The sequence below is a fragment of the Cottoperca gobio genome, chromosome 11, assembly GCF_900634415.1.
Source record: "Cottoperca gobio chromosome 11, fCotGob3.1, whole genome shotgun sequence".
Classification (NCBI taxonomy): Eukaryota; Metazoa; Chordata; class Actinopteri; order Perciformes; family Bovichtidae; genus Cottoperca; species Cottoperca gobio.
The window spans coordinates 1,270,579-1,285,353 of NC_041365.1; the positions used below are offsets into that span (position 1 = coordinate 1,270,579).

The 14,775-nt window shown below is 40.4% G+C and overlaps 1 protein-coding gene across 1 annotated transcript; it reads right to left on the reverse strand.

The window, feature by feature from the left end:
- Window positions 1-9,562: 9,562 nt before the first annotated feature.
- Window positions 9,563-13,248, reverse strand: med10 (mediator complex subunit 10). Its single transcript, XM_029442910.1, has 4 exons — window positions 12,949-13,248; window positions 12,773-12,856; window positions 12,115-12,217; window positions 9,563-10,386 (listed from the first exon to the last, which is right to left on the reverse strand). The coding sequence occupies exons 1-4, from the start codon at window positions 13,068-13,070 to the stop codon at window positions 10,291-10,293; spliced, it is 405 nt and encodes a 134-aa protein (XP_029298770.1). The 5' UTR covers window positions 13,071-13,248; the 3' UTR covers window positions 9,563-10,290.
- Window positions 13,249-14,775: the final 1,527 nt, after the last annotated feature.

Below are 14,775 nucleotides of genomic sequence, written 5' to 3' on the forward strand. Positions count from 1 at the left end.
ATTTGGGGATTGCGATACTTTGATGTGAAACAGAAGCTAGCAGGTGTAGATGAAAGAGTGACTTCTTTGAATACATAAATGTTTTTATTGTCAGTGATGAATATGTATAAAACGATGTATTTGTGCACGCATGCCCTTTTTGAGCCTGCGTGTGGGCGTGAATGCACGTGAGATGTGCGAGAGGCTTACAGTAGCCCGGACTCTAAAGTAGGCAGAGATGGAAATAAGTCAGACAAACAAACAAAAGGAACATCCCTAGAAAAGCGCCCGAATTCACCGTAACACAGTCTCTACACCTTGTTTTCAATCATGGGAATTAAAACCTGTAAACCCAGACAGATTAATTGTCTTAAATAAGCTTATGGACACGGATGAGAAGACATCCTTTAGCACATGCACTGCTTGTGATTTCATTGTGTGGCGCCACGAGGAGGGAGAAAGTGGGTTAAGGGGAAAGAACGATGGAGGCAGAGGGGCTGAAAATTGAAATGCAAAGCTGCTCTGTGTTTGGTAAGGGATTAGTGTACAGTCCCTGCACACTCGGAAATTACCAGACGCAGTTTAAATCCAAGATATCAGGCGAGAATTATAATAGATTGATGTACAAAGGTGTCCGATAAATCTTTGCTGGTGATCGTGGTTAATTGCTGATCTGACATGTCCAACCTTGACCTCATCAGCTCACTAATGTGTCAGATGAACCTTTAAAGGGATAATGACTTGAATCCACTTACATTACGTTACAGCAGGTGACCAAATTAAAGTCTTTGTGAATCGTAAGTATGTGTTTCCAATACGTCTTGATTTGCCTGTCCATTGAGCTGATGATGGCGCTGGATGGGTTCATCCTCTGGACACCATGGATCACAGCTGTTGGAACAAAGTGATGAGGAGCGACCGACCGACCGTGAGGAGCAATGTGACCTTTTTCTGACCGGTAGCCTTTTTTCCTTTTTAGCTGCGACCAGCAGTTCATATCTTTCTCTGTCGGTCGGTGCTAAAATATTTCCCCACCCTTTGCAAGCACAGTGTTTGCCCTAGAGGGCTGATATTGTGCATGGAGGTCAAGTGACTTTGGAGGTTGTGTTTGTGTGAATGCATGAATGTGTTGATGCATGCGTGCACTTGGTCGCAGCTATTGGGAATGTGTGGGAAATGCACATCCTGGTACATGCCAACCTCTCTGAACCCAGTTTGTAATTCATCATGTATTCCGACATGATAATGACATGAACCATCACACAACTGTTTTCGCAGGTTGAGTACCGCTCCTCCTGACAAACTGACCTTTATGTTTAAAATCGGAGCCGTGCACTTTCAATTTCCTCCAGTAAAGAGGATCATAAAGTCGGGATCACGGCTGATTGGAACAAGTTTGTTTTTCCACATGGACTTCCCTTACTCCACCTCATTCCTCGGCTCTCTTCATTTCTCCGCACGTGTCCGCCCTGAACACACTAAATCGCTGACGTTGTAGGAAAGTCAGCAGTTTGCTGCCGGTCTAAATTTGGCCAGCTCACGACTGTGCACTTTAAAATAACCCCCTCCTCTTACACTCACACTCTAGAGACTGAAGCCGGAGCAAGGCAATTATAAATTCCCTCCCTTTTAATTTCTACACGTCACACAGGTGGAGCTATCAGTCGCACATATACGTCCACAGACCCTGATTTAAATGAATTATAGTGCGTGGTGTGCAGCAGGCATGTCAGGCAGCACCGAGGCCTACTTTCTGTCTGTCTGAAAGGATTGTTTTGGGAATGCATCATCACTGTAAGCAGGTGTTGTTGCTTCTCTCTGCTGCTTTGCTTATTCTCAGTCATTGCTTCTTCTTCTAAACCTTGAGGTGACACTTTCACAATCACAGCCACACATTGAGGAAACAGGAAAAATGTCCTTTTAACCATTTCCAATACTCTAATCCTTGCAAACGTAACTTATGTGTGAAGCTGACTGAGTGCATTCTCTCTAAAGGTGAAAATAGTACATCTTACATGAAAGGAATCTTAAATATTTGATGGCTCTGTCTTTGCACGGTTTGACACAAAGCTCGTCGAGTTTCCTTGAGAACAGCACAAATCCTAATTTTGGATTAATCTGTCCAAAGGCTAAAACACTGGCTCAACATTAGAATTATGTTTCAGAAATGTTGTGGGTTGTGTGTCGCTGTGAGTCAGAGAGAACAACATCCAGAAAGGCCACATCCAGTTCCATGACGTAGTGTTATGTAACTCACTGACGGTCTGCCGGTCAGGACAAGCCATTAAGCCGCTCGCCCAGTGAGCACAAATTAACTGGGTCAAAATTGGACAGTTTAGGATTAGCCAGACTGACTGAAAGCTGTGTCTGAGGGACTCAATGTTTTACTCTGGGCACAAGCTCTGGCTTCAGCCGCAGTGTGAAAGTGTACGGTGTGTGTGTGTGTGTGTGTGTGTGTGTGTGTGTGTGTGTGTGTGTGTGTGTGTGTGTGTGTGTGTGTGTGTGTGTGTGTGTGTGTGTGTGTGTGTGTGTGTGTGTGTGTGGGCAACACAGCACAAACTGCCTCTGACCTGATCAAGTATCACACGTAATTGTTGGGAGCATCCAGAGAAACAGAACAAAGTGAATTGTGTTTATCAGATTACCACAGGTAAGTGTGTGTGTGTGTGTGTGTGTGTGTGTGTGTGTGTGTGTGTGTGTGTGTGATAGCTGCTACTGGTGTTTTATAATGTCAGTGTCACATAATAGCCCCCCAGCTAGACTTTGAATAACGCTACTGTGAAGACCCCACCCTGTCCCAACACACCCACAACACACACACACACACACACACACACACACATACACACACACACACACACACACACACACACACACACACACACACACTGAAGAGGCCGACACAAAGAAAAAATGCAAACATGCAGAAGAGTCCAGCAGAACAAGAATCCAAACACAGAACATCCTCACGCTCCAGACAGTGATTAATGAGCTTTTGTTGTTGCTGTGTAACATCTGCTGCCACAGGGACTTCAGCACGAGCCGGAAACAATATGGCCTACTTGGCCCATCATACAGTGGCCAGTCGTACTGGCATACACACACACACACACACACACACACACACACACACACACACACAAACACACACACACACACTTCTGCCCTCATTATGCTGCTGGCAACCGCATTTAGTCCCAAACCAACCCCCGCCTACTAACACACACACGACCCCTGCTAACACACACATATGCTCATTATACGTTTTGTATCCATCATCCCCCCCAAAGACCAGGGCAACCTACCTCCCTAAGAACTCCCAGAATGCTTCACTCTCGGTTTCTACAAAGACTCTGATTGTGACCTGCAGACCGTCAGCCCCATCACACTGTAGGCTATAACACAGTGTGTGTGTGTGTGTGTGTGTGTGTGTGTGTGTGTGTGTGTGTGTGTGTGCGTGTGTGCGCGTGTGTGTGTGTGTGTGTGTGTGTGTGTTATGACTTTTCATGTTGCTTTTTTGTAAAGAACAGCATTAAGGTGCTTTAATAAGAAATATAAGATAATCAAATGAAGACAGAAACATTGAGCTATGTTTGAGCCAAAGAGCACCTCTTGTTTTTAATCTGGAGTCGTGAGGATCTGATGTTCCTGCGTGTCTTTGTCTGGATCCTTTGGAGATACAATCCGTTTCTCTTCTTCTTGTCTTCTCCCTTTGTTGCGTCCCTGCAGCCCTCTTGATGCTGGTGGTCAGATATGCGTGGGTTGAAGTTTGTTAGATGTGCATGTGGCCCCGGTCACCTTGTGTGTGTGGTGGGGTGTGTGCTGCATGTTTTATCAGCTTCGCATTTATGTGATGGCCTGTGTGGGGGTCACATCAGAAGGCAGATTTTGAAGCCAAATGGCGAAACAAAGGCGTGGCTGTGAGTTTTATGGAGCCTGCCGTGAGTGTGTGTGTGTGTGTGTGTGCATGTGTGTGTGTGTGTGTGTCCATAGGGATAAAACAGACACCCTGAGGACAATAGAGGTTGTGTGTAGCAGCTGACTATAGGGGAAATTATTCAAGAAACAAATTATCATTTCACTGGACCACTTGGGACACCGCCTATTAATCTCACACAGCGATCATAAAACGATCTGCAACATTTCCTTTAAATGCATTCTGTTTCACTAATACACACTCACAATGGTCATCTATCAATTCATAATCTGGATTTAAATTATTTTTTTATTCATTTAAATTTTAGGGCCGTTAAAAGTACAATATTGAAATCTATGGAAATCTAATAGAGTTGAAGTATAAAGAAAAAAAGGGGAATGTGTTGATAAAAAAAGATCTTGGTGTTTAGCACGAGCAACATTAGCAACATTAGCAACATTAGCAGCATTCGCAGCATTAGCAACATTAGCAACATTAGCAACATTAGCAGCATTAGCCACATTAGCCACATTAGCCACATTAGCCACATTAGCTACATTAGCCACATTAGCCACATTAGCCCCAGTAGGTATACAGAGGAACATAACTGATGTGTTATCAGTACGAAAACAGCAGAAAAAGCAGAGGTGTAACTTTCAACATTAATAACGACTGCATTCCTTTTAGCCCGGTCCAGTGTCCTGTTATTGTTTGAGCCATCTGTCATGTTTCAAGGGATGATCAGAAATATGTTTTATAGTCAAACGTAAGGAGGAAGTGGAAGTGGAAGAGGAAGGGGAAGTGGATGGATGGAGTCAAACAAGCAGGACGTTCATCCAGGAGACTTACGTATGTAATTTAAGTTAGATATAAAATAAAAACAACTACACATACGGTATTGGAAACAAAGAGACCAACAACAGCAAATATAGAATGAAGCAGAACTCCCCCGGCACGTGTCTTGATTTCCTGGAAACCGACGGCCTCAGGCCAAAACAGCCTCTGGCGAACATCAACATCCCAATAGCAGTTGTACAAATGTGAGAATCTCCACAGATTGTCTTCTCATGCATTGTTTAAAGGGGAAGAATCATTAACAAGCTCTAATTGGTGCAACGGTGGGAGCGCTGCACAAGTGTTCGGTAGATCATAACTGAATATGACGGCTTGTAATCACAGGACGACAACTGGTGATGAAAAAAGATTGATTTCCTCTTTTTACTGTGTAATGAGCGAAGTTTAAACGTTACAGTGGGATGAGGCCATTCCCTGCCCGCCGCTGCCTCTCGTGCTTTGTTGTGGAGGCCATTAACAAACACGGGGACGAGAATATCTCATATGCAGATACGGACGCGCAGACGGCGCACATGCTCACCTTGAACATTTAACGACAAGAGAGAAAGAGTAGTGCCGTCTACACACTCAGATAATTAAACCAGAGGGAAATTATAACAACTGTCGCCCCTCCTCCCCGCTCGCTATCTCTTTTCTCTCACTTTCTGTCTTGTTCACTCCCACTCGTACTTGCTTGTCAGCAAATCCGCCTGGCTGCAGATAAAAATGGCAACCCAAAAGAAGGAATGAGAAGAGGAGGAAAGCACGTGCGTCGGCACAAAGCTGGAGATGAAAATGATATTTCTTCCATTTGTGGTGTTATTTTAACTCAATAATTCAATTGCTGCTGTCGGCGGGTGCTTTGCTGGCGGCAGGTGCGAGGAGCATCATGCAGCAGACATCATTGAGCTAATTTATAGTTTTCATTTAGCGTTTTTTATCACACCATTATCGGCCATTATACACACACAGACAGCGGCACCCCTGAGAGGCTCTGAAAGGTATAATAGTCGTGCTCCTCACCAGCCTTTGTGCTGTGTGTGTCATTACTGTTTGCAACACAATCAGGCCCTGCTCACCTCCGCAGCAGGGCCTTGACTCACACTGTGCGCCTATGCATGTGTGTGTGGGGAGGGGGTGTGTGTGTGTGTGTGTGTGTGTGTGTGTGTGTGTGGAGTTAATAGATGTGCAGAGAGCAGTGCGTAGGAGTGTAACTCCCAATGTGATTCATATCTGAGCCCTGGTTCACTGTAGAATCACCAACACAAATCAGTTGTGATGAGACAAGGCCTATTACCCAAACACACACACACACACACACACTTTTAACATTTACCATACGGCCCTTGGACACACACACACACACACACACACACACACACACACACACACACACACACACACACACACACAGCAAAGGCCATTGTCCAGAGAGCAGAGCGAAAGGGTGGGTGACGGTGAATGGGAGGGGTGTTTCCATGGTGACCAGGGCGACAGAAGGGAGAGGGGGTCCGCCTCCTGACCTTCATCGAGGTGAATAACTATCACTGAGCGGAGGCAAGTAGTCACAATGCTGGAGACAAGAGCGAGGCAGAGCGATCAGTGGCCATGTAAGACCATCGTGGCCGTGGGCCGGCGTGTGAGTGTCAGCGGTCAGTCTGAGGCTCTTAGCATTAGCATCAGAAAGACATTATGCTAATAGCATCAAAGGCAGCAGCCCCCGCCTTTGTGTTTCCCGGGCCGACCCAAGGGCACGGAGGATTTTTACATTTCAACCAACGTTCCAGCCCCCATCTCCCAGAGCATTTGCATGAATATGGAATAAAAAAGAAAGAAAGTGGGGAATACGTGATGCATTACACACAAAACGATGAAGCACGGCAGAGCTTCTAAAGGTCCACATTCTGCAGGGGAGGCTTCAGGGCAGCACGCTGAAACACTAACACTGCTACACAGAAGAGAGGCGAAGTGAAATCACAACTTCGACTTCACTCGGAGGAGAAAACGCCGTTCAGAAAGTCTCATTGACATTTTTAACAATGCAATGACTAAAAATCCCAATTTACATTGTAACCTCGCTTCACGGTGCGTCGTGGATCATTTCCTTTGTTCCAGACAGGGATGGTACAATTAAAAGAAATATTAATTTTGTTGGAAGGAGGATTGATTTCTTGGATTTGTCCCGTGATGATAACCAGATCCATGCTCAGAGTTTCATTCTTCTTTCTCTCTTTTGACCTGAGTTCATGTTTTCGGGGAACTGAATTAAGTATTTAGAGACTGCGAAGGCAACAGATCACCTGACACTCCACCAAACACTCCTTCACAATGTGATACCTGCGGGACAAAGACAGCGGCACACTGCACTCGTGCCTTTGGTTTTGAAAAACAATTTGTTTGAGTGTCCAATTTAGTTCACCTCGAAATTGGAGAACGGCTGTGACTCCTCCAGGAGAAAAAATGAAATATCACATGATCTGGTTTATTATAGTATTTACTCCCTCTGCATTAAAGCAGCCTAATAACAAAGGGGGGGGGGGGGGGGGGGGGGGAGAGTCCACCTCCACATGACTTGCTCCTGGCACACCACTGCCTCTCAAGGTAGGCAGACAAAGATGCCACAGAAGAAGAAGAAAGTCTTGAAGAATGAAAGAAAGAAGATGATGTTTGTCCGGAGGTGTCTCCTGAATGGAGGCAGAGAAAGACTCACCTTGGATGAGTCATCCAACACACCTCAGCACTTCATACTGAGACGTGTTTACAGTACAATACGTCTGCGGTTAGTCAGGCATCACGACACACATCCCCACACAGTGTCACCCTGTGACAGAAGTGTCACGGTGAGCAGACACGATTGCAAACTGGATAAAAACAGCATTTCATTTAACTTCTCGACGCTCTGAATTGGCTCGTTATTGGATTGAAAGGGCGCCCTTGACCACTGCCGCCGTGCACGGAGGATTTTCGTCATCCAAGAGACAGAGACGTGAGGTCAAAGAGTAAAAATAGGATAGGAATTAAAAGCAAAATAATAGAAGTGGCTGACGGCAGCCGATAAATGATGCTCAAGGTGCTCTGAGTTTGTCTAATGCCAACAAAAACAAATGTAATGTATTGTTACTCCTAAGGTCACATGGTACGTGTTAGATGTCGGTGCATCAGGCTGCTGGTGCTCTCTCTCTCTGTATTGTGCTTTTATCCAACGCATTTACAAATACTTAATAATTGCCACTGCATTAAATGATGGGTGCAAAAGAAACGTTGGAATTAAACCTGCTTTAAGCTTTTAGAGCAATTGAATAAAGCGTTCTTTTGTATTCTCCCTGGGTTTGTTTTTTGTTCTATCTACCACCTTTCCCACCAAGGCTTTGTGGATGTGAACAAAACTAAACTTGCCAAAAGAAATGATGAAATGTGAGCTGGAGCAGTGTGTGCTAACTGCAAATGTGCTTTCTTAGAAGAGAAGATTGACACGAGTGGCATCAATCTTTTCTGCAAGAAAGCCGATAAGTGTATGATTTTAATATGTCACGTAAATATATTTACGGTGGTCACATCAACCAGGTGTATTGTAATGGACGGCGCATGCAACATCTGAAAAGCAGGTTAAGAAACTGAATGATTTGTATGTAAACATCTGAGACTCCTCCTCCCCCAATAAAGGGTGGAAGCTGAGTCCTCACTAAACCACAGCTGACTAAACGAGACGCGTGTCCGGAAATCCTCAGGGAAGACTGACAGCGAGGGAAGAGGGCTGTCTGTATTACTTCACCGCATAGATCACAAACCAATAACAGGGCTCATTTCCCTGCTTCTGTCCCAGAGGATCGGCCTCCAGGGTCAGAGGGGCGTGTCGCCTTGGTTAAAGCCCAGCAGGAGGAGGCGTGGTGGGCTGTAGCCTGCCTGATGACGCAGCCCTGTCTGTTTCCACAGCATCTGTCCCTCTCTCAGAGACAACCAGTCTATAGTTACACTGCAAGTCTGTGCAGACACTTGAGCTGAGTGACCCTGAACGCATCACTAATACGTCCCACTGACACATTTACCCATGTTGCAGTTCTTTATTTCGACAATCGTCTTGATGGACTTAATTACCCTTTATTTTATTTTTTTATTTGTAGCAGCAGCAGCAAAGTTAGCTAAGAATAAACACTACTATAGTATTAAATATATAAACTAAAATAGCTTTAACTCAAGCAGTTGTCAGTGGTGATATTCTATAGTTTACAGCAGGGGTCTACAACGTTTTTTCAGGTCAAGGACCCCCAAACTGGTGTAGCGTGGTGCAGGGACCCCCTACTGTATATATTGTATAGAAGAGGCTTGAAGAGGTCAGTGCGACGGGTCGGGGGGATGTGAATGCGCAAAGCAAAAAAAAAGAAATTGTAATAAAAAAAACTTTAATTGCTTTATCTACAAACTATTTTGCGACCCCCCCTGCAGTACCTCGGCAGACCCCCTGGGGGTCGCAGACCCCCTGTTGAAGACCTGTCGTATACAGAGGTTTTATATGCCAGAGAATAATGTTTTAGGAGAATCACGCACTTGTACGGACGAGGGTTAGGAACACATGTAGTCCAATACTAAGACTATATTATATAAAAATATTGCCGACTGTTAATCTAGAACATTTTTATATTAACATTGCAGCTTGAAAAATATTAAAGGTTTACGTAAGACACAGTTTTTCAGGATGATTGACAGCTAATACTATACTATGTATTATTTTATACATTACATTTATCCTCCTATATGTTAGGACTAATTCTGTAAAATTGACGCAGACACAACTCACATTAAATCTGTTGCCAATCAACAAGGACAAAACACAGCATTAGCCCAACAAGGATCATTTAATAACAAAAAGTATAATACAAACAAGTTACAAATAAAGAGTGGACTCATTTCTGACCATTACGAGTGATCAGGCACAGAATTACCATCAAACAGCGTTTGCATTCAATAATCGTGGCCATTAGAAACCTGAGCTCGATACAAAATGTCATGAACTGTGTGGTACAAGTGGATGTTGCACAATGATTAGGAAGCATTACAAAAGGTAGAGTGTAAGAGTATAAATATACCGTATGTACAACTGATGAGAGTAAATTCCTTAATGCAGAATCAGACGGGCGCCTTGCAGCTCTTGAATATTTTCTTCTGTACAGTTGGGAGTTGTAGAAATTGCCTCTGCTGCCAAATGAGTGCATCAACAGCGACATAAAAAAAACAAATGTGTCTCCTGGCAACAACCAAGTGCTGAAAACGATTTGTTTCTCCTCACTACTCCTCCCATATACTTGCTAATGATTTGCATTTCTTTAAATTAAAGTTTGAGAAAAAGGAGAGGATTGGCTGAGTCAGGGTGCTGAGCAGAAATAAAAACCTTCTCCCTCAGGGGACTAGTTGGCAACAGCATCACATCTTTTACAAAAAAAATAATACAAGGTTATGATCATATTCTGCCGGCGACCACAGAGGAACCTGCTTGGTCAAACTCCATTCAGGCTTTCATTTCAAGGGTCACAGGTTGAAGGTCAGGGGTCGCGGTGTCGCGGTCACTAGGAGGGGGCATCTTCCCCGTGTATGGCCTTATACTTGACCATTTCCTCTGGAAAGACTTTGCCGAGCTCGGAGATTAAAAGGCTCTTGAATTTCTGTAATAAAAGACAATACAACAGTAGAGTTTGGTTAATTACTGTTTTATTACTACGTTTCATTTTATATAGAAGATAAGAAACGGACTGGGGGATAATTCAATACGACAGTTTCTGGTCATGGACATCAAATTCAAACTATTTATTAACTGAATTACCAGAATACATGCTATATTGTGATGCATATCGTTATCGGGATATGAAATGACCTATGTAGTGATAGAAGATATTGCCCAGGCCAACCTAATTAAATCACCAAATAACAGACGCATCTAAATACAAATACATAAAGAGGACAAATAAGTGATTTGACGGGAAGACTACCAGGACGGGTAGAAAAGGGAGTAAACCAGTTGAAGGGCCACAGGGGCGCATTGTTGATCTCATGCTTTCAAAATATGGCTCTGATAGTTTAAAACATTTACAAGAATGGTGATGAATGTGGTTTCCCGGCAGGAGGCTAGTTAAGTACGGCACAGATACAGAAACTAGGCATGATTTCCAATGTTATTTTATATTATTTTAATTCTGCTATTTTATATTATTTTAATTCTGCTATTTTATATTATTTTAACTCTGCTATTTTATATTATTTTAATTCTGCTATTTTATACTATTTTAATTCTGTTATTTTAATTCTGCTATTTTATACTATTTTAATTATGTTATTTTATATTATTTTAATTCTGCTATTTTATACTATTTTAATTCTGTTATTTTATATTATTTTAATTCTGCTATTTTATATTATTTTAATTCTGATTTTTTATACTATTTTAATTCTGCTATTTTATATTATTTTAATTCTGCTTTTTTATACTATTTTAATTCTGCTATTTTATATTATTTTAATTCTGCTATTTTATACTATTTTAAATTATTTTAATTCTGCTATTTTATATTATTTTAATTCTGCTATTTTATACTATTTTAATTCTGCTATTTTATACTATTTTAATTCTGTTATTTTAATTCTGCTATTTTATATTATTTTAATTCTGCTATTTTATACTATTTTAATTCTGCTATTTTATACTATTTTAATTCTGTTATTTTAATTCTGCTATTTTATACTATTTTAATTCTGTTATTTTATATTATTTTAATTCTGTTATTTTATATTATTTTAATTCTGCTTTTTTATACTATTTTAATTCTTCTATTTTATACTATTTGAATTCTGCTATTTTATATTATTTTAATTCTGCTATTTTATACTATTTTAATTCTGCTATTTTATATTATTTTAATTCTGCTATTTTATACTATTTTTAATGCTACTTCACACTCATGTACATCAACACTGTGATTATTGTACTGTAAATGCTCTGATTCTGTCTAATCTTGTACTAATTGTTTTTGCTGTGAAGCACTTTGTACTGCAATTCTTGTATGAAAGGTGCTATACAAATAAAGCTTATTATTATTATTATTATTATATTATTATTTGTGGAACAGCGCTTCTGTTGACCCACAATATATTTAAGCATTCTGTCCAAGGACAATAAATTCATCATGGATAAACAAGGCAACTTGAACAGAGAGGGACAACTGAAGTGCTGTGCTCTTTGTTTAATGAAGATGGTCCTTGAAAGAGGTCATTGTTTATATTTTAAGAAATTCCTAAATATGTTTGGAAGCTATTTAATCAGTGAAATAGTTTGTTGGCTCTGTTTTCCTGTATTGTCATTGGTGGGGAATCTCAGCGACCCTGGCACTATCTCTTACCGTCATAGTATCAATCTTCCCTTTGACCTGCTCGTTCCTCGCCAAGGCTCTCTCCAGACATTCCTTGGTGTACAGCTGAGGATTTCGACCTTGGTCAATGTATCTACAAACACAAGGTATAATATCAGTTGCAATGAAACTATGAAGCACAGATGAGGAATTACATTTGGTAACTGGAGTTTTTCTAAATCACATGGGGGAACTTTCTAACTTGATATATCATATTTATAGTTTTGTTTACATATTTTTGATTAGTTCAGCAATCCTCCACCTAAATACAGTACATTATGAAGAGTGGCAACATGATACTCAACAAATTCTCGAATTTAACAATGTTATTTTTATAATATGTGTATGCCGAATTTCAAAGAGGCTCTTAATAATCTAGAATATAAAGTAAAATCGGTCATATAATATAATCAGATGTGCAGACAACCTATGAGACTATAAAATCGTAAGAATTTCGAGTAGGGTTTGGCAAAGGCTTAAACGCAAAGCGATATGTATTCTCTCAACACAACAAATACATGTATTCACAGCATTACAGCAATGACAGACAACAGCAGAGGTGTAAATAAAAGATTATATATAGGTAATAAAGCCGGAGAGGCACACAAATATAACATTTAACGTTACTGGACTGGCTCAACTGACTCACTCAAAGACCTCCAGCGGGACGTTGATCTCATGGAGCTGTTGACGGCACTTCTCGATGTCCTGCAGTCCAGATATCATGAAATTTCTGAGAATAAAAAACAATACAAACGGGTAAACACAGTGCTTATTTGCAGATCCGTGGCGTTATAACATGCTCAATATTAAAACATGACTCACAGTTTCTGGTTGAGCCCTGCTTGGCTGCTCGGCTGGAAGTCGCTGACGATGATTCCCAACTGTCGAATATTCTCGATAAATTTCTCCAGATGCTCCTCCAGATTATCAAATTTTTCAGCCATGTTAACTATTTGCACCTAAAGTACTAAAAAATAAATAGAAATTGCACCGTTTAGAAGACCCTTTTGTCAAAAAATCGCTGTTGACTGTTAGCCACCGACTCTACGACAGTCACAACGCCGAAGTGCTTTACGGCCATAACACAGCCAATCGCTGTGGATGCCGTTCTGCTACCATGGTAACAACCAATGACAGACGGTCGTTAAGTGGCTCTTAAAGCCTCAAAGTGTCGTGCTGCAAGTTAGGGAGAAGCTTCTTTGTCAAGAAAAGATGACTTGAGTTCATTACTGCAGAGTGACTTGTCTGCATTTCAACCAGTATTGTATAAATATGATGTCAAATGTAAACGGGCATAATTTCTTTATTTAAATCTTAACATGCTATTCAGTACGATCATTTTGTGCAATAATTCAACTGTGCAACACTCTGGTTTACTCTGGCATTAATATGCAGTTACTTATTCATACTGGACTTTTCATTTTATTTATATTATATCATATTTTAACACACTTAATCATACACCCATTTTTGCAGCATTATTATTATTATTATTATTATTATTATTATTATTTACACTGTTGTTATAAATTGTAGTCTAGTATCATTTATTTCTTGTTTCTATTTTTTACATATTTGTTGTTATTATACAGAATATTAAAGTATAATGCACCTATTATGTTTACATATTTATTTATTTTTTCTATTTTTCCTATAATTTCTCCCAGAATGAGAGCAGCTATAACATAACCACATTTCCCCCAAGGGATCAATAAAGTAGATATGTTTTCTGAGAATACATATATTTTCATTTTGAAATATGTGCCATTAAAAAGTTTACATATTGTCCTTGTAGTTAGTTCACTGTAAGTCACTCTGGATAAGAGTGTCTGCTAAATGACAAATGTAATGTAAGGTTTCAAATCCAGTCTCTATATTATATTATTACTACTAAACATGCATTCACAGCACAATAGACTATTTACTGCTGATTTATAAATATATTGGAGATAATTTCAAAGACAACTCAGGAATATGCTAATATGCATACTGTGCACAACATGAAGGAAAACATAACCCATTGCTCTACTTTTTTTCTTACATTTGTGTAATTATCTATATATCTCTCATCATCTAATTACGGCTCAAAATATCCTGTATTTAAAAATAAAGCTGAGTTCTGCTCACAGTGTAGGGTAACTTTCACTCAGTGTAAATGTAAAGGCTACAAGGGCTGACTGCATAATGGGAGGCTAAAAGTGAAAGTGAATGTCGGTGACGTTAAGATTATCTTCCTCTGGCATTTTCCTGCCAGGCCAGTACTCATTCAGATAAACACAGCAACACCAAATTACACAGAATTAGCCAGAATAAAGCAGGAAATATACCATGAACCTACAAAATAAAAGTAATGTTACGTTAACATAACATGGCACCTTGCACAGGCTGAGGATGATGTATGTCGTGCCTAAATGTAAGAAAAACAACAACGTGTTATGTGTTTTATAGAATAGAGTTTACCACAAGTTCTGGCCGTGTATTCATTTTAATAGCCTTTATGTGTTTGTGATAAAGTCACTATAGAATAAAAAATGATGATATTTTATTTATATTTCTTTCAGGACACCTTCGTTCAAATGTTGCTTAATGTCGTGACACATATTGTTTCATATTTTCGTTATTTTTCTTGGTGCATTGGAATAATTGTGT

Excerpts from the sequence above, each read along its gene's own strand:
- med10 (XM_029442910.1), bottom strand. The coding sequence starts at position 13,070 with ATGGCTGAAAAATTTGATAATCTGGAGGAGCATCTGGAGAAATTTATC. Across the intron at positions 12,218-12,772 it reads GTCCCGCTGGAGGTCTTTGA|ATACATTGACCAAGGTCGAA; the intron begins GTGAGTCAGTTG and ends TTGTGTTTGTAG. Across the intron at positions 10,387-12,114 it reads GGAAGATTGATACTATGACG|AAATTCAAGAGCCTTTTAAT; the intron begins GTAAGAGATAGT and ends CTTTTATTACAG.